Source organism: Pezoporus occidentalis, unplaced genomic scaffold, assembly GCF_034315485.1.
Source record: "Pezoporus occidentalis ecotype Australia unplaced genomic scaffold, CSIRO_AGI_Poc_V1 ctg19, whole genome shotgun sequence".
In the NCBI taxonomy this organism is placed as follows: Eukaryota; Metazoa; Chordata; class Aves; order Psittaciformes; family Psittacidae; genus Pezoporus; species Pezoporus occidentalis.
Genome location: NW_026913748.1, coordinates 7,939,333 through 7,959,880, shown reverse-complemented (window position 1 = coordinate 7,959,880; position 20,548 = coordinate 7,939,333). Strand labels below are relative to the sequence as shown.

The window sequence follows — 20,548 nt, the reverse complement described above, 5'->3', positions numbered from 1 at the left end:
TCAATAATAATAACAATAAAAATATCTTCCTGTCTGGTCAAAGGCATTTCTGACAAGCCAACAGCTGCTATTTTGTGTGTTCCTTACCCACAGGTCCCATTTGGAGTGCTTGCATAATGACTCCTAAAGTAGGGTATCAGTGCACAGGCAACAACCATCCCTCAAAGGCAAACTATTCCCTACAGAATGAGAAAAGGAACCAGCAGTTTCAACCCTGTCTTATTACTCATCACAGTTCAAGTAGAGCTTCAAAAGCAATACCCCAGAACCACCAGCAAAAGGCGTACGTATCCCTGAATCCCAACTGAACGCCTTTTCTTCCCAGCAATCCTTCTGCCCAAGCTGAATTTCAGCAGGTTTAGACCATGCATTCCTAAATGTGCTCTTAAAACAGCTCTTGCAGCAATCCTGCTTTTTTTTTGTGGGGGTAGGAAAAGAGAAAACAACTGAGGAAAGCATTATGCATTCTTCAGACCATAGTTAACGTAACCTACTGCAGACGACAGCCTCAATCCAAGCAAGAGGTTGGACTAGAGACTTCCAGATGTTTCTTCTGACTATGTGGTTTTGTGATTCTATGCTGTGGTTTCCTTATGAGTCTCTCCTGAAATCAAGTCTTGTTTGGCCTTCCTTTCATAACAGTCTTCACAGGTCACTTACACCTTTAAGGTTTCAGCCTTCATTTAGCATCACCTCTCTCTGTTCAGATGCCTTCTTTCACTCTGTTTTCCACGGATGACATCACACAAAGCCAGATGCACACCATGAACAACCAGGAAAAGCAACAAGCAAAATCTATCCAGAGTAGGACACCAGGGCAGCCACCACGACCAAAGGAATATGGTGAACAAGCATTTAGGGCTGGATTCATGAGACAATATGAATGCTAAGAGGTCCACACAAAGGTAGGCTTGAATAACATTCAACACACCTTGGACTTTTTGGTGAGGGATGTGGCATTAATGTACTCAGGCTAAAATGAACATATCTCCAAGCTGCAGCAGGTGCCACTCCCCATCCTGCTTCTTATTGCATCTGGGAAAAAGTAGAAAAATAAATCAGGATGGTTCCTTACTTTCCAGTTATAGAGAAAGGGCAACAGAGGAGGGGATTCCTCTTCTTCAGCTGCATAGGAGCAAGACACTTTCCTGGTGCCACAGGGTAGACCTTATATACTTCTCCTACAGGGGGCGGAACAGAGCCTCTCACTTGCCCTCTCTCTGGGCAGGAATCCCAGACTACAAATAAGATGTTCTATTCAGCAGCTGCTTATTTATCCTGCAAGAGGGCTCTGCCCTAGATAATGTCAAGCATCTGCCTATTAACCAGGAAATATCACATAAGAAAACGTCACCAAAAGTACATTTGTTCTTCTGCTCCTAAAGAACCCAGAAACACCCACATGCCATTCAGCATCCCCTGTGTATCCCCTGCTCCTCCAAGCCACCAGGCTAGGGCAGGGCTCACACACAATGCGGCAGGCTTTTGTGCAGTACACTCTGCTAACTCCTCAATGTCCAGACACATCCTCTTGGCTCAAGTGTGTATAGCCTTGATAATTTTTTTGGGGGTGGCAGTGGGGAAACAAGCACTCAAAAAAAGAGAAGATGGGGGACTTGTGGAGCCCTTGCCATTTGTTTAGCTCAGACACAACTTCAAGCACTGCTGTAATTGTCTAGAAATCAAACAAGTGGTTGATAGCACCAATTAACACCTTCCAGTATAACAATACCTTCATCCCAGCTCTCCCCATTCTCTCAACAGCTTAACATATTGACACCCTGAATGACTTCTCTCCCAGACAGCAGACAAACAGCGGTAATACGGAGGGGAGCAAAGAATGAAGGTGTGTACAGTGCCCTAGCATGATAAGAGACAGCACAAAGTACTAGCAGTTATAAAATCTTATATTAGAATAAGAAGTTAGGATTTGAGACAGTCAAGAAGGTGAAACTAGTCTGGAGAAATATTTTTGACTTGGTCTCAAAACACTTTTGTGTGTGCAGTTTCCCAGCTACAAGCTAAGAAAATATTTTAGACTGACCTTTCACCAAAGAATACCATACTTCTGTATGAAGAAAAGCCATAGGAACAAATTAAACTGGAGGAAGGTTAAAAAAAAAACCTTCACATTTTCTTCAGAATAAATAAGTAATAAAGAAAAATAAGCTCTGTGCTTAAGTTACTTCTTTAAGCTTCTTGTGTAAATGTAGGTTTGCAAACTTAACCACGTGCGTTAGTCTTGCACTACAGGAGAACCTAAGACTGTTCCGAAGGCACTCCGTATTCAGTGTATGGATTAGGTACCACGAAGAGCTGCAGTCAGCTCTAGTCAACAAACAGGGAACATCCCAAAACAAAAACTTCGGTTTCAGGTGGGACACTGATTTCAGTGAGTGCAGCGTAAATCCGGATTACATCGACTTGAACCCACTGGACTTGCTCCGAATTGTGACTGAATACAGACACGGAGAGGAAAGGAGCAAAAGCTTCTGTTTTATTCAGTACACTGCTTTATTACAGTAATAGGACTGTGGATGTGAGATTCCAAAGATTAAAGCAAAGTCACATTTGTGGGCCAGCAACATCTATTAGATCAGCAGACACAACTGGAAAAAGCAAAAGCTTCTGGATTCAGAGCTGGTCCGGAGCGGGGGGGGGGGGCTGTTGGTTTTTTTTAATCCCTTCCAGAACTTGTGCTACCATTTAATACAATAAAAAAAATTATCCCTGCAGTAAAAGAAGGCTAATTACCCTTCACGGTGACACTGCCCATCTACCTTAAGATGCAGCTTGCGCGCATTCCCAACAGGGAGAAGCCTCAGGCTTTGCTCCTCACCAGAGCCCGGGAAGGACGGCTGCTGGGAAAGGAGCAGTAATCCCAAACCGGCTAAGCCGGGCTGCCTTCCACCACAGCCCAAGGGCCTTTGCCTCCAACATTGAAATGCTAATCCGACTTTGTAAACCCATAAACAAAAACAAAGAAGAGGACACAAGAGGTAAAAAGCCTCCCTGAACTCCACCCCCAAGCCGAATCTCCGGCATTCAGGCTCTGTCCTCGGGAGCATGATTTTACCCACAGGAGTGGGTCCCACAAGCTCCCACATCAAAATTGCTCGCAGGCAGCATCTTTATGGTCAGATGCATTTAAATGGCCACTTCCAACCACTCACTAGAATACCCTTTGTTTCAGGAATCTCCTCAGAAAGCAGCTTTTTACTGCAACAACAGGCCAGGCACAGACTCACCAGCCTTACTTATTGCCTTTTTACAATAGGACACCATCAAATATTAATAATACTAAAACCTAACTGGCTTCTGCAGCTGGGCTCAAGCTTGACCCTGCATGTGCTGAAGGCATCTTCCCTGCCTCCCCAAGACCCACACTATTAAGACCTATGCCTGCCCACTGGCTCACAAAATGGAGGTAGCTCCTTCCCAGAGACCCCAGCTAAGAGTCAGATGTGGGTACCACAGCTCTGGGCCTGCCACAGAATAGTGTGGGCCGTGTAGGAAGGACAGCAGGGGTTAGCTTGTGGGGAGAACAGGTCCAACGGCTTCCCTTGGAAGGAACTTCCCTTGCCCAGGGAAGCTGTGAATGCTCCATCCCTGGCAGTGTTCAAGTCCAGGCTGGACAGAGCCTTGGGTGACATGGTTCAGTGTGAGGTGTCCCTGCCCATGGCAGGGGGGTTGGAACTGGATGATCTTAAGGTCCTTTCCAACCCTAACTATTCTATGATTCTATGATGATGACAAATCTCTGGGATCAGTAGGCACTAGTGATCCCAAGGCTCGCGGCCCCTCCTCTTGGCTTACTCTGCACTCCTTTCTAATCCTGTCTGCATACCTGCATTTGTAGAGTCAACACTGGGAATCATTTCTCACCAGCAAATGCTCCCCTACCAGAGGGAGCACTGCAACCATACAATTACCGCAAAGCTGCTCTTTTGTTTCCCATCCTCACAGCTTTCTTCCGTCTCCTGGCCCGGTTTTGCAGGCATTTCAGACTGCCCATGATGTGGAAGCCAGCTTTTAAAGACAAAGCAGTGGCTCACATATTTATCCCTCTGCTGAGAATCAGCTGACTCCAAGGGCACTGCTGATACCATTGATCTTGAGGGGAGGACAGATCCAGCAACATGGACTGCAGGGGAGGGGAAAGCTGTTCTGCAGTTCCTCACTGGGGTAGCTGAAGCCAGCCATGGTTAACTCAGGCCAGAAGGTCCAAGGGCTTTTCTCTGCCAAGTTTAGTTTTGGATGACAGTGAAATGTGCTTAATTTGACAGTTTCATTTTAACATGTATGGGCAAAGTCTAGAAGGAGACAGTGGCAGCAACAAGAAAACAGGATTGGATTATTATAAGGTTTCCTGTTGCCTCAACCCAAGCGCTCAGTACTAAAAAATGTACAAAAAATTACAGATGCTGACTCTTCACCCTAGCAATGAAATAACTGAACAGTGTCTTCAACACCATAACAATACTCTCACATGTTATAAAAACTAGACTTTCACTATAAAGTCAAACTCTGTGCCACACCTCCAGCATTACAGAAGCTGAAAGCTTGGGCACAGCATCGCGGCCGGAAAACACAAAGAAACTTTCTGTTTGTTACCCTTTTCACATTTTTGGTTTTTAATCTACAATAAAGGAAAGTACTGGCACTGATACGACTCCTGTGCCCTTCTCCATCTATAGGAAATACACTTAATCCTGTGAGCATGTGCAAAATGCAGTTCCTCAAGCTGCCACTGAAGCAGTAGGGAGAAAGAGGTGGTCAACAAGTTTAAGCAGTGGAATGCTGTCAAACACATGAAAACAACCTGGCTTATTTGGGGCTGTGTGCCACTGGGGACAGGGGAAAAGAATGCTTCAAAGGTACACGAGAACATCTGATCTCTGCTTCACTGCGTCTCCTGAAGAACTGAAAGTGCATCTTTCTTCACTAATACTTTGCTCTTCATTAGGTGATACAAAGCCACCAGCTGGTGCCTGGGCACCAACTTCCATAAGCCTGATACATTCTCTAGGCTACGTGGGGACAAAATGTTTTGGTAGAGCACTGCCAGACATACTGATCCCTCACCAGGCACACTGAATGCCAACTGAACTGGAAGGTGTAATAGCATGCCATCTTCTCCTCTTCAGGTTCCTGGTGAGAAAAGATCACCTTGGCAGTCCAGCACTGGTTACCTCCTGACCATCACCTCCTTCTGCTCACGGTCCCCCACACTGGGGAAGCTGCCCTCTCTATTTCACACAAGTGCACTCTAGGTACGCAGGGCAGTGAAGGGTTAATTTAATTAGTTCTGTGTGTGCTCAAAGAATTACAGGCAACTTCATTTAATTATTAAGTAGCCAATCAGGTAATCTCTGTATCTGATTAGCACACTAATGAAATAATGTCTTCCAGTTCAAAGCTGTCATTCCAATCAGGAGACAGCCCTTCAGCTAGAAGGAAAAGCTGGCCAGGTTTCCATGGGCTCAAGCCTTGGATTTTGGAGAGAAGATGGGAGCAAGGAGTGGAAACCATTCTGCCTTCCCTCTTGTTGTCTCTGCCTCTGCACAGAAGAGGACAGATCCTCCTTCCAGACAGGCAAGCACATTGATTCCAAAGACGGTCCCTGATGCTCCAGGCAAGTGTCCTGTGTCACCACCACCTCATGTCCCTTCTCCCATGCTCCCAGATGCCCAGGAAGACTCCAGGCGACCAGAGCCCAGGGAGAGCCAGGCTGTTAGCATATCGCCTAGGCACTGCCAACTGAGAGATCTGCTAAATATGTGGGGCATGACTGTGCTATGGTCCACATGGGAGAAGAGTCACACAGCAAAGCCATTATAGCACTAAGAGGAAGCCAGAAACCCTCCTCCCTCCCCCACGCCATGCTCTGCTCCTGTGTCATATGCAGTTATTTCCAGCCTGGGGAAAAGTGCAAGGCGGCAGCTGTCACACGAGGCAAGGACTTGCCCCTTTTAAACAGGGATTTCAGGACTAAATGACCCATTACAATTAACACAGCTGCAAGAACTGGGACACTTCCACACAGGGAGAGAGGGGCTTTGGGAGTGGGGGAGGAAAGGAGGAAGGCAAACAGAGGCTTAGGATCATACTTCCAAGACCTGGCGTGGAGTCTCCCACCCCTCTGCTTTTTAAGTTATAGCTCAGCTGTCCTCTTCCAACTGCTACCACTCAGCCTAAGCCCAGTGAGACAGCCCAGCCCAAGCCTGCCACACGACCTCCCCCATCAGCTCCTTCCTCAGAAACTCCCTTTCCCAAAGAGCAGTGCCAGCTACTCCACCTTTGCATAGCTGCTAACATTAAATTAGTTAGCCCAGGTTTATCAGAGGAGCTGCAGCAGGATGTGGTTCAGCACAACCAAACCATCCCAGCGTTTATCCGAGGAGCCCGGCAGATGTTGCTGTCCAAGCTCCTCAAGCCTGTGCTGCTGCATCCGTACTTCTGTGCGTCCTCTACTGCCGGTGTAAATGCTAACTCAGTTCCAACAGCCGCAGCTGACAGCATGCCTTTGCATTTCGAAGCACTAGATCACCTTCCCGGTGGGTGATGCTTCCACTCTCCCAGCACATTTCTCAGGAAAAGCCCCCAGGACACTCACACCAAGCAGCACTAGTTTTGTTCCAGCCACCAAGCTGAAAACAAATACAGAGAGGATCCCAAGAGGAAGCAGGAAAATTGCGAGCAACCCCCAGGCAGCCAGCTGCCTCTCTATGAGAACGTTTAAGTCTTGATGTTTTTTGTTGACCCTTTTCTTCCCTGATCATATCCCATGAACAAGAAACAGCACTGCTGAGAGGGAAGGCGTTATCTCCCTCCCTTCCCTCTGCTGACTACAGCCATTCCAAGTGAAGGAAACCGGTTAGATCAAGAAATTCAGGCTTGGACAGCACAATGAAGCATCCACTAATAATCAATCCCTTCACAGCAGCCTTCCTGCCAACTGGCTACGGACTAGGCAATGATTATAAATTGTAATTACTCCTCCAAGGAGAAACAACACAACATCATATGGCGGTCTGTGTTCAACCTCCAATTCTGAAGCCAGTCCCACTTACAAAAAAAGTCAAGTCTTTCTAACAGCCTGTCCCAGAAACCTCAGCCCTGAAATCCAAAGCCAGGTTCATCCCATTGTGTGTCTCACCAGTCACAAAAACACCCAAAAAGTGATAAAACTTGTGTTGTTAAAGTCAGCAGGAAACTCTCGAACTGCCCAAGGGGCGAGTTTATTGCCTAAAAAGATATATTGTCACCTCTATGTTTCTGGCATCTTACTCCCAGGGGAAGCTCACAGAGGACAACCTGCCACAGTAGAGCTGCCCCAACACTTACTAACCAGCACACAGATGTAATTCGAGCCCGACTTAAGCTCAAGCAACTGAAGCGGCCACCTGGGGACCCACATTCCTTGACAGCCCTGCACATTCCAGTCCCCTTATCCCCCAGCCCCGAAACCAGGTCAGGGAGGCACAGCATGACCTGATCTCCACCTCTGATAGCAGCAAGCCCTGTCCCATCCCACCCTTGTCACAATCAGGCCACATGCAACACCTCACCCCTCCGTGCCAAGACGCCACAGAGCAAGGATACAGATACCCACCCACGCATGCGAAGGGACTCCCCCTCAATGCCACGGCTATTTGCGGATCAGCCATCATCCAAAACTTCCCAAAATGAGAAAGCCCAGGCATTTGGCAGGTCAGGCGCTTACTACAGCGAGTAGTTTGTTTAGCCAAGGGACTCGTAACACCCTCCCAAATTACACACTGCCCTTTACGGGATGCCGCAGCAGCTGGAATCAGCTCCCTTCTCACATTCCTTAATAAGCACTTCCATCGGAGAGCAGGGTGGATGCAGGGCATCAGCTGCAGTTAATCATAACCGAGAGCTGGGCTCCCTTTCCTCATGCTCATGGCACTATCTGCAGTCTAAGAATATCCAGCACCACCCACCCTGCTGGGGCAGGGGGAGTCAAGTGGTCCGAGCCCACAGGCATTACAGGTCTCCCTGTTACAGGAGACTTTCACTCTGCCTCCCCCAAGCAGCAGCCTTCAGCGGGGCCCCTCAATAGCTGGTTGAGATCCTACAGATCATGGAAAGATAATCCATTGCACTACTAATGCACTACTGCAGCTGTCCATGGAGAAAATCCCCTTTCAACCAAAAAAAAACCACAAAACAAAAAAAACTCAAGCCCTTTGATCCTCTCCAACACACAATTATCTTAAGGGCAAAATAGTCTTCTGTGCCTCAGCACCTTGTATCAGGCTGAAAGAAAGGAAATCGAGACTGCTATTCCCTGTTTATTCTACATGGCTGCCCTGTCCAACCAGGCAAGCTGCTCCAGCCTCTTCAGCACAGGCAAGCATAGACGGATAGACACCTGCATTGCTGGGTGACCAGAGCCTAAGGGAAACTTTTGTGTGGAAATGATTTGGGCTTTTTTAAAAAAGAAAAGCCTGAATCTAAGAAAGGAGATAAAATGTTGTACTCTTCTGGTTTTATGCAAGACTGCCAGCTACAGTGAAGTTTAACTGATTTCAACTGCGTGTTCAGGTCTGACTTGGAAAACCATTTAAAGGGTCACCCACCAACTCCAGTGTGAGCCTTTTCCTATCCAGAACATAAACAAGAAACAAGCAAGCCTTGATATAGCACCAAAAAGGAACCCTAACCACCTCTTACAGAGGCCGATGAGGGTCTTTCCCCAGGTGCCCCCCTCGCTGCATGACCTCTTGCTACCTGCGCAGTCTCACTCCACCTGCTACGCAGGGCTGCCGTGCGAGAAGCATTTTTTTCAGCAGAAGTGTCAGCTATAAAAAGCCCTTCCCTTCCCCTCCCCACTGCCTGTTTCCATTCCCGTGTCACTGCTTCAGTCATGCTGGTACAACCCTTTTGTGGGGCTGTGGAGGGAGCCAGCTGGGGGAGCCAACCGCTCCTGGTTAGACATGGCTCACTTGAAGGAAGAAAGAGTTGCGGTTTTTAATCTGGGTGAGCAGTTTTACTGCCATCCGTGACGGGTGGCAAGAGCTGCCGTGGGAGGGTGGCTTGAGAATTGATGTCCTCGTGTTGGTTGCACCAGACACCGCTTGTGAGTCCACACTAACATCACAAGGAAAACGGCCATGTGATGCCAAATTCTCCAGTGGAGAATACAAAAAGGCATGGGGGAAAAAAGTCACTTCTCTTGATGCCCTGAAATCCTATTCGTTTTGGAGGCACACACACTTTGTACAGGGAGTTTTAGAAAATACATCTAAAAATCCCAACCAAGCACTACTCCTTGCACACATTTCTCCATCAATCACCCATTAATAAGTTTTGAATTGTTGGCTGACTCAAGCAAAAGCAATAGGAGTGCTGGAGTCTTGGACACGCAGTTTCTATAGACAGTGCTCACAATACTTGGCTCCTGCAACCATCCTAAACATGTTTACATGCCAATGCACACACGTGGCCTGGAAGCTGCATGGGACAAGACGTGATCTTTGCAAGAGAGGGATGCAGAAAAGGGAAGTAAAGAGAAACACTGAGAAAAGTGGGATGTGGGGACATGAAGGGCTGCCATTCTTCATGTTCAGACTGGGAATCCTTCTGAAACCAGGACTCACTTCTACTTGCAAGTAAAATGTAGTTTGCATTTGAAAACACATTTCACTTTTACAGAGCGTCTTTAATGTTACTTACTCAGGAGCCATGAAGCAACTTATGTGTTGGACCAATAAGGCCTATGTGAGATCTTAAAATACCAGAGGAATGCACAGAAGGGGTCTTCTTGCTTTCTGTTTTTTTTTTGTTGTTTGTTTGTTTGGGGGCTGGGTGTGTTAATTTTTTTCCTTATGTTTCAGCATTTGAACCTTCCCAGCACACCAGAAGAGGGAGCCTTTGGCTCCTCTCCCATGCTCATTTGTTTTATATTAGCAACAATGACAAGCTCTATTAAGAGGCAAGCTCTTTAAGTGAACTCTCACCCTTTGCCTCCTAAAACAAACAAAGCACCCATGCACGGAAAAAAGCCAAACCCCACAACCCTCTTTGCCTTGTGTTATAGGTGTATAAATATTTTTGCCTCCACACAACTCCCTGTGTACAGTGCACACCAGAAATGAGAAAGCTAGCTCTACCTTCCAAACCCTTTGGTTGTGCAAAGCTCCAGCCCCTTTTGGGCAGGCTTAGCTGGAGAGCAAGAGCCAGAGAAGTGACAGTTTTCCAACAAGGAGGAAAAAGACTCTCCAGAGCTCCTTTTACATCACCAGCCCCAGCAACCAGAACTAAGCTAAGGCTAGAGTTTCAGGAGACACAGCGGACTGACCCAGCAGCTTCGGGCCACCAAAAGCACGAGGTCCTGCTCCTGCCACAGGACTAAAACCCCCCAAAAGCCATAACAGGACCCAGCAAGCAGATACCAGAGTCAGAAGCCTGAAGAAGGGCCTGAAAGGGAACATGGTCTTGGTTACTGCTCCCTTGGCAAAGCATGTACCCTCCCTCCCACCAGGCTGAACATGCTAGCTTGAGCACACTGATGTGAAAACCAACAGACTCCCAGCACTACTGCCCTGTCACTGAACTGAGCTACAGTAATAAAGGGAAGAGCTGAACCAGTATAAGTACATCTAAGGTGGACAGCTTGCACTGCCTAAATCAGATCAGTACCAAAACTACATTAAACTGGTGGTCTGACCTGAGGCAGAGGTGGCCCAAGGACCATAATGCCCCTTACGTTTCACATTGTTTAGTATTATTAACTTTACGTACTGCCTTCTCCAGCCAGCCCTCAGCAGTCCTACCCTGGATGATAACAGCAGCTTTACTTTTTCACTGGAAAGCCGACGTTTTAGCTAAGCATTTATATATAAAAGAGATATAAAGAGTTTATCAAGAAGTTGAGCCAGCTCTGAAAGGAATTGTCATGTTGGGCTGTGAGGCCACCCCCAAGCAAAGCAAAGACCCTGACTGCCTTCAGCCCATAGCGTCAAGTTATTCTCCCATCCCCAGTAAAGGTGGATTTAAAAGCCCCCCAGAAAAGCAGGGAAATATGTGCTCTTGCAGCAAGCAAAGCTCAGGAACACCACTTCCCCCCCCCCCCCCCCCATCAGCTGTTTTCTGTTCCTCACACAAAAGGCTGCAAACCCCTCCTAATTGCAGGAGCCCTCCACCTAACAGACCCTGCTCTCTGGGCCCTCCTCCCCAGGAACTGGGGGAGAACTGGGGCACAATAGGAAGGAGCCCAGCTAAAGGGAATAGATCTGTTAAATTAACGCATTTTCTGTCAACCAAATCAGCTGCCCCTAGTGCTATTGTTGGTGAAACAATGGAGACCCCAGGAATGGGCACCCATTAAAAGGAACAAGCCTGCTGAAAGGATACACTCTGAGGCACAGCCTTGTGTGTTTAACAGGATTCTCTACTGTAAGGAAGGAGGAATCACTAGGCTGCATTGTTCCCACCACCACAGCAGATGCTGTTGCTTCTGGTAACGAGGAGGGGGGAAAAAAATAAGAAGAAAAAAAAAAAAATTGTATCTACCTACACTGAGGTTTACCGGATAAACTTTTAATTCGGGAACTTTTAACTCCCTGGCTGTTGTCATTTCTGACTATAGCCCTTTTCTTGAGGAGATTTTTGCCTGAAAGAAGTCTATGAAAGCATCCATTGCCATTACAAAAGTTAATTCTTCACCCTTCATGCAGGCACTTAACAGATGCCAGGGGCAGAATGGCACAGCTCTGCCGGCATTATTCCCCGGGAGAGAAAGACCGCAGTTAAGCAGGTCTACATATAAAGCTGCAACACTTTAAAGGTGTTACTTTTAGCTGGTTTGGTCAGAGCAAATTCCAAAAGGAAAGAACTTTTTGAGGCCTAATTTAGATGCACTATGCAGTAGTTTACATCAGCTCCATTGAATCCGTACAGGTTTGTGGTACTCGAGTCTCTGTAAACAAAGCAGACTGCAAAGTCATATTCAAGTTACTACACAAAACATTTTTTTCCTCCAAGCAGGGGAAGATTTGCAGATTATTTTAAGTTGGTTTTTAAGTAAATTCAGCTTAAACCATTAAACTTGTGGGTGCACAAACACTTCAGCTAACACCGGACATGATTTTCAGAGTCAGCTGTACTAGTGGAAGAAGTAACGGCCTCCAACCCCCATGTACCCCTTCCAAATCTCCAAAACTCTTATCGTGCTCCTCTTTCTTCTGCCTTCGACTGCCACAGTCATTCCGCAACTCCCCTGTCACCTAACTCGGATCCTTTCAAAATGTTCCTGTCAAAATAACCTTCGTTATCCATTGTTCAGATGCCTTTTGGCTTCGTGCAGTCACTTCTTGTTTCTTTTCATAGGCTTAAGATAATGTTTTAACCCACATATCAGCCTCCTAAACTACCTATTCCTTCTTTTTGTATCCAATTACACTAGAGTCTCATTATATAAAATGTAAACACTTGTTAAAAAGTTTAAGATCTACAGTTGGCAAAGATGTGACTTGCATTTGAAATGGAAACTGATATAATGCTTTCCAATTTGCAGACCACTTGAAACAACAGCTCTGAGAAGTATCTCTCTGCCTCCCCCTCCATTAATCTCAATGAACTCTAGAGCCCAATACTGACATGTAGAGTGTTAACGATTCTATTATGAACAGAATAACTAAGGCAGCAAAAGTTGAAGACCAGCAAAGTAAGAACTGTGGCTGAAACAGACATCGGGAGAGGGATGGGGTACTGCTGAAGCACCTATACCAAACAGTGGATGGGACAGGTAGAAAAAACAGTAAAACCAGTACTAACCCTCCATTTCATTTGGTTTTTAAACTTGATTTTCAAACAATTTTCAAACAACAAACACCCAGCTCATGCCCTCTTCTCTGGTGAAGCCGATGTTGCCTGTGGGAAGCAGAACCACCAGAATGACTGTGGTGTATAACCCAAATTCACACAAAGGTCTAGAAACAGGTCTCTCCACACAATGGGGCGGACACTTTGTCTTTTCAGTATGTCCAGAGTCCATCATTTTTCCATCACTGCTTACTCGACATACAGCACCTCTCCATGCACTGCCAATTACTATACCTTTCCTCAGACAATGAGCTCTTTCTAAAGCCAGGTCCTTTGTACAAGTGAAGTTTTAGTGAGCAGATCTCTTGTTTTGCTCATTTCACGCAGCTAATGTCCCCTTCCACTTTAACATTGCCACCACCAACAGGCAAAGGGCAAGAGGGATGAACATCCTATGCCATTCTACTGAAAAACCATTTAAACCAACTCAGACTTCCCCTCTTAGGAGTAGAGCTAAGCTACGTGAATTCACTGATATTTTTGTCAGCTTGCAGCACCTACATGTTGCATTGATCTCTATTAGATTCTAAATTCTCCTGATCAGAAACTATCTGGCCATCTCAGCTATCAAACAACATGTAGACGCTGTACACGTTCCTGTAATACAGATAATAATGCAGCACCAGACCAGAATAGCTATAGAGGGGTGAAGGCTTAGTGCTGTGCAATTAACCCTGTACAAACCACTGACAGAACAGGAAGGTTGGGCTGGTTTGGTGTCATGGATCACAAGGGATGAACCTGGATGGCACACAGCAAGGGGCTCCAGAGTAATTTCAGCAGGAACTGACATGACAGGACAGGGGAGGTCAAAGCGTGCTCAGCCATCCGTCCACACTAGGAAAAATTCTAACATATTTAGAGTTTAGCATGTTAAAAAACTCTACTTTTGCCTTTAAAACTGTATCTGGTTTGCACAGATAGAAGAAACCCTGTTCTTTGCTCTCTCCTTCAGATGGCCACAGCACAGCTCTCCCTCTCTCCACACTCTTCCTCCTCCTGGGAGACCCACAGGAGCAGTAGCAGTTGCTGATTTTGTAACAGCCACATCATAATCCTGACAGAAAGAGCCTGTTCAAGAACCAGCAGGATAGATACCACACTATAGGAGGAAAAAGGTGCGCAGGAGCAGCAGTGCCCTGCCTGGGAGCCAGAGGAATGTACCTAAAGGTAGAGCCAGAGCTCGAAGTGCTAGGAAGGGGCAAGAGGCAAGGAAAAGCATCTTAAAGCCATAGTGAAGTTAACAGCAGAGGCAATTTGCCCAAAGGCGCTTTTAAAAACCACAGGAAAAGATTTATGTTTTCCCTGTGTAATGTGGCTTTGCCCCCTTTTCCAAATAAACTAAGTTAACAACGTTTTGATTATTTTCAAGCGCGCTCTGGAAAGTCACCTCCCCTCGACCTACCCAGGCAGAAGTTCCTAAATGTTTTAGCCCACAGCTCCTGGGAGCACATGCCAAAGAGCTGGGTGGCCGCGCCACGCTGGCTTCTGTCCAGTGTTTTCAAGTTGCGCTGAAATACAGTTGAAAACGTTAAATATTCCCCTAATATTTTCGATGCAAACAATCCCTACAGCTGCCAAGAAGATAATTCAGTTGCAAAGGGGAGGGCACACGGCCAGGAGACACTTTGTCACGAGAGGTGTCCCGTATTACAGTCGAGACTCGAAGAGGGAAACAAATCACTCCCTATCATCACCTGCACTAACTTGACTATGGAAAGCATCCTTTCTGTCCATCAAGGCAATGCCTCCAAAAAAATGATGCATGTGTCCCGTACAGCCAGACCTCCTCCTGCTGGAGTACTGTTAGAGCAGGGAAGGACAAACCCACTCGATGCAGATTTTACAGACCATCAAGAAAGAAGCCACAACATCCAAGCCAACACAACTAAAAGCCCACTTTTGAAGTGGCGTGGAAGTTTTATACAGCAGATGGCCAACAAGGCAGCCATTTAAAAGGGGAGGAGGATAAAAAAAGACAAGACCTACCCCAGAAGGCAGAAGCGCTCTCTGCCATCCTCACAGATGCACGTGAGATCACAGCGTGAAGCCGAACATGTCCCAGAGCACCCGCTCCTGGCCCACTGAACTTTTGACCCGCTGGCGGTAGCTGAACCCCTCCTGAGCCCATCGCCGGGTGATGCTGCAGCAGAGGTTTGAAAAGAGGAGCCCTGTGCCTTGTCAGGCGCCTGCATCTGCTGGAGCCAGCATGGGGGCTGGCTGCGCCCACCCCCTCCCCGAACAATGCCCAGGGTCCGGCGTGATGGATGCGCTTCTTTCTTTCAGTTTCGGACACCCCTTCCCCACAGTCTCTGGCTACACACTGGTCCAGCAATGAGAAAAACAAAACATCTGCTGCCCAGGTTTCTGACATCCAGCTGCTGATGGCAGCCCTGCATCTGGAAGCTTCACTCTCTTTTGGGCCAATAAGTAGAGGGAGAAAGGTTTGCATTTGAAAAGAAAAAAACGAGAGCTCCATGCTGCTTCTCTGTACTAAAGCCCAAAACTTCTCAAATACCACTAGCGAATCTGCTCAGCGCAAGAAGGATGGGTCCAGATGGCCTATCACTGCAGAGCCTCCCTGCTAGCTATGGGCAGACCCACCAGAAGAAAAATATATCGGGGGGGGGGAGGAAGGGGTTTAGAAAAGTAAATAACTACAGCTTTAAAAAGAAAACACAACAATACACTAAAACATACTGGAAGATCGGGTTTTCTCTGGTTTGGGAACTACAGAGACTGTAGCAGTGAAACCTTAACCACACTGCCTGCTAAACTGGAGGGAAGGAGGGAGAGAGCAAGAAGGGGATATTTATTACAAGCAGAATTAAGGTTTGTTTAAAACTTTCACTTGTAACAATGTTGTAAGAGTTTAGCACCAGGCTCCCCACTGGAGATGCATTAGTATCAGAAAAAGGAAAGAAAGAAAAAGCCACCAAACTAGGATTTAACTTGAGAGGCGCTCAGCCCTCCTAGAAAGAAGATACCCTCCAAAAGCCAACTGCAGCCAGAGTAAGGCCATCCCTTAGCAATACTGGGCAGTCAGACAGACACTTGCTGTGAAGCTCCAGGAGCCTGGGCATGACCATCCTCCCGCAGACACCCTCTGAATTTGAGAGCTCCATTTCTGCTTCCACACACGAGAAGCAGGTTCACTCAAACCACCTGTTTTACTCTGCCACCAAATGGACCCAGCTACTCACCCCAAGTTACCCATGAGGGACAGTAACTTCTTAAACAGCTTGCACTTTGCCACAAGCACCCATCCCCATGATAACCAAAGCTAAAGCAAGAAAATGTCATTTGTACATGAGCACAGTTTCAATTTTTGATGGCTGTCAAGGGGTTCATTTCCTCCCATTATTTGCCTTGAGTCCCAGAGCTTCCCATAAGCCCCTAGAAAAGCCACCTCCATTTTATTCAGACACCCCTGAAACTTAAAGCCCATCCTGTATGTAGCCAGAATGGGAACTGGCACTATTAGGTACAACATGAAGGAAGGAACCTTCCCTATGCAGCCAAATAAAGTACAAACCACAGAGCAGTACTCTTAGAAAAAAAGGAGTAAGATCCATCACTGGCCACCGGTTTCACCCCATGAACTGTTTTGCGCAAGCTCTTTGTGCACAGAATCGTTCCCAGATATCTCCAAAACAAGCGGTGAAATGGAAACAACTAAGCCATGCAATGGGTAACAAGATGGTGAGCTTCAAGGAACAGCGAGTTTTGAAACCACCTGCACCAGGCTCCTTCACACTGTGCCAAGGATGGAGATGTACTCCATGTGCCTGAAGACACTGAGATCTGACAGGCACATCTGTCCCCTCGGAGCATCCCACTTTTAACCTTGATTCCCACTGTCCCTCTGACCAACACCATCCTTCCAAGCCTGTTCCTGCCAAGCCATCCATGTGCACCAAGGTGGTTTTGAGGGCAACGTTTTCTATGTGCTGCCTCTGTGCTCTGCAACACCCCCAGCACCAACCCGCATGCACTCCTCCTCACCCCGGGCATCCCTTCCCCCCTCCCCAAAAAAGCAACTTCATTTGTTCCGAGTGATGTTAACTCCCACCTCCACCCTAAGTGTGCTCCGGGAAGCAAAGGGGAGCCCACATTTACTTCATTTGTGAAGCAAGCCAGATGCTAATTGCCTCCAAAGGTGAAAGGCTAGTGCCTTGGCTCTTTTATCATTGTAAATTCAGGTTCCTTCAAGACTTGGCGCTGCCGGGCCCGGGGAGCCTCCCCCTTTACTGGTTTGGCATCAATAGGAGGGGGAGGGGAGTTCCCTTTCGCAAGAAGTTGCATCATTGCGAGACCTTATCCCCTCTCAAGATTTCGCACCGCAGAAGGGATTCCCCCTCTTCAGAAATTCACATCCTGCTCGAGGAGTTTTGCTCTTTAGGGCTTCGCGCATCCCATTGAACTTTTAAGCATCTTTGGAATTCGCGTTCACGGGGCAATTACTGCCTTTAAAGAGAGAAAAAAAATAAATACAAACACACGCCGCCACGTTATTCACCCGGGTTTATTGCCAACGCGCTGGCAAGAATAGCTTTTCACAGCAAGCACAAAAGATTTCTTACCAGGACACACTTTGTTTGTAACGTTTGTAGCCGGAGCACAAAATATTTACGGAGCATTAGCCACGCGCACGAAAGTAAGAATTAATAATAATGAAAAAAATTACACCCTTTCCCCCAAAAAAATCCAAAACCCACACGGGAAAAATGGGCACGAAAGTGAGGAAGCCGAGAGTTTGCCCTACGCGGGGAGCACAGGCGGTCGATCGGTCGGTGAGGAAGGCACCGTAGTTGCAAGCGGAGCCTCCGAGGAGCCGCACAATGCGCAGCGCGGTGCCCCGCGGAGGAGCCCAGCACGCCGGGATGAGGAGAACGACTGCACCTCCCGCCGCCCGCCTCGGCGGCGACCCTCCATACACACACACCCCATCCACCAGCACCGGCACCAGCCAGGTGGGGACCGACACCCCCGCTTCAACAAAAGGGAGCAACTTGAGCGCAGGCTGTGTGGGCTGGGGACCCCCCCCCTACCCTCAGCAACAGCCGCGGGGACCCCCCGAGGATAGTGGGGGTCACCGGGCCGGGCCCGCCTCTCGCCGCCACCATTTTGGGCACGGGGGACCCGCCGCCGGCTCCCTGCCGAGCCCGTCCCCTCCCGCCACCTTTGTGCGCGGACACCGGCCCGGAGGAACAATGCGGCCCGGCGGCGGCCGGCCCCGCTCCGCCTGCGGCTGCCCGGCCGGCTCCGGAGCCGGGACTTGGGGGCAACTCTGCCCACCACCACCGCCGCCGCCGCCGCCGCCGCCGCCGCCGCCGCCGCCGCCGCCACCGCACCAGGACGGGCGCGCCGAAAGTTTGCGAGCGCGCGCGGGAGGGACCCGGGGAAGTTGGTGCATCTGCCGCGGGCGGAAGGGAGCACCCGCGCTGCATCGCGCCGGGATCCAGCGGCTCACCGGGGCAAAGTGGGGCTGGGGGGCCGGGGAGCGGCGCGCGGGAGCCGCCGCGCAGCGGGAGCGCAGCGGGGACGGAGCCGCGGCACGGTAACAGCCCGAGGGCTGGCGCGCGAAGCGATCGTCCGTCGGCTGCCCACCGGGGCGTGCACCGTGCACGGGAACGGCGTCCGCGGGGCTCTCACCTCGATCTCGAAGTCGGGCAGGCGAAAGGCGGTACGGAAGAGGGAGCAGAAGTGCGCGATGGCCGGGACTTCCCACCAGGAGCGGAGCTCGTCCAGAGCCACCGCCGCCTCGGGGCCGCCGGTGCCGGCCACGCCGCCGCCGCCGCAGCCGCCGTCCTCCTCCGGGCACATCTCCTGCGGCCGCCGGCCGGCTGCCTGCCTGCCTGCCTGCCCGCCCGCTCACTCGCTGCCTCACTCCGCGGGCGGCTGCGTGCCGCCGCCGCCGCTCGGCGCTGCGGCTCCGCCCGCCCCCCGGCGCCACGCCGCTCAGCGGCCGCCCCCCGGCGGCCCCGCGCTGCCCCCTCGCTGCCGACCGCGCATGGGGCTGCTCGGCGCCGGCGCGGGGGCGCTAGGGCCGGCGGGGGCGCTGCTGCCGCCGACCGCCGCCGCCGCCGCTGCTGCTGCTGCGAGGGCCCATCCTCCGCCGCCTGCCCGCGCCCTGCAGGGGAACCGCCGCGCCGCCGGGAACAGATGGGCCCGGGGCGGAATGGGGCGAGGCGGGGTGGGGGGGGGGGGAAGGGGGTGACCAGAGAACGGGACACCCGGAGGGGCGGGGCGCAGGGAGTGGACAAAAGGCGTGAGGGCGGGGTGGGGGCTGCGCGGCCGTGCACGAGGAGGGGGCGGAGCCGGCGCCCATCACAACAACAGGCCCTCCGCGCCCGCCCGGGCACGCCTACCGGGGCGGGGACACCGGCCGAGGGACGGGGCGGGGCCGCGTCTCGGTCCCTGCGCCGGGTTGAAGCGGCACCGCGGCCTCGCCTGGGCGGTGCGAGGCGGCGGGAAGGGGGCGCCCGGGCCGAGCTCCTCGGGGAGGTCTTAGAGAGCGTCCCTACCGACCGGGGAACCGCCGCCCCCCGCATGCTCCTCGCCTCAGGGGTCACCCGTCTCAGCCCTTCACCCCGCCGCGGCGGATCTCCTGCTCCGGTCCCCAGGGCGCTAGGGCTGGTTGTGGGTATGCCAGGACACAGCCTCAGCCACGGTGCTGGGCCGCTCCCCGAGCTTTATGGTGTGGTGGGGAGATGCTGCGGCTGGCTCCTGAGGGAATCGCTGTCCCTGGAAGCGTTCAAAAGATGTGTAGACGAAGCCCTCAGCGACATGGTTTAGTGGTGTACTTGGCCATCCTGGGGTAATGGGTGCACTTGATGGTCTTGAAGGTCTTTTCCAACCTAGTTGACTGTAATGGTGCACAGCTGTAGCAGCTTAGGGTCTTACCTCCAGTGAAACCGTTATAAATGTGGAGTTTAACCACAGTTTAGGAATTCCTTCCTACCTTCATCTGCCTGAGGGCATTTTTATACCAGTCCCACTTTTCCTAGCCTTTCCTTTCCTGTATTTGGCTAACTTCTTAAGTTTTAGCCTCTCCCCTTCACACCTTACATTCCCTTGATATTTCCAGTGCCATCTCCACATGTCTGAGGGTGATGGGCTGCTGTTTGTGCGTTCACAGGGTCAGCACAGAACAGCAGAACAGAGATGCGCATTGCTCAGACAATTAGTCCAGAACTGATGGGACTAATCGCACAGCTGGGTGACCACCAGAACAGATGCAAGGAAGCGGAGAAATGCCTGAGGTGGGATGGGAGGAGGAGCGAGACCTTCCCTTTCAGAAACAGCCTGAACATCGGCTGGATCCGGCTGAGGGGAAACGACACTGCAGAGGAAACCACCTGCTCTGTCTCCAACTTCGAGGCAACAAAGAGGGAAAGGCCAGTGGCATCAGTCCGTGTCATCATATTGCTGCTGAGCTAATACCAGCTGACACAGAACAGTCTGAAATTTCAGAGTCTGCAACCTCAAGCATGTACTTTTGAGACTCTCAGAGTTTCCTCTCCCTACTGCCCTTCCAAATGAACTCATCAACAGAGAATAGGTGAAAGCATAAGCTCTGTGCCATGCCCTAGGCCACTGCCAAACAGTCTGACCCAGGAAAACTTTGGCCGAGGGTAGGAACAGCTACTTTAGAGAAGAAACAAATCAAGAGACAGCAGTGCTGTTTGGCAGG

General features: G+C 50.0%; 1 protein-coding gene across 3 annotated transcripts in view; it reads right to left on the bottom strand.

Moving 5' to 3' along the window:
* Positions 1 to 18,748, bottom strand: part of LOC134162616 (chromatin remodeling regulator CECR2) — a 104,816-nt gene extending 86,068 nt beyond the window's left edge. For 2 of the 3 annotated variants that reach the window (XM_062616659.1, XM_062616661.1), the window contains exon 1: positions 18,508 to 18,747. In XM_062616659.1, the coding sequence (XP_062472643.1) occupies positions 18,508 to 18,678 (171 nt within the window). In that variant the 5' untranslated portion in view covers positions 18,679 to 18,747. Of the gene's footprint in view, positions 1 to 18,507 lie in introns of all 3 variants that reach the window. The other variant, XM_062616660.1, reaches the window with a different exon arrangement.
* Positions 18,749 to 20,548: the final 1,800 nt, after the last annotated feature.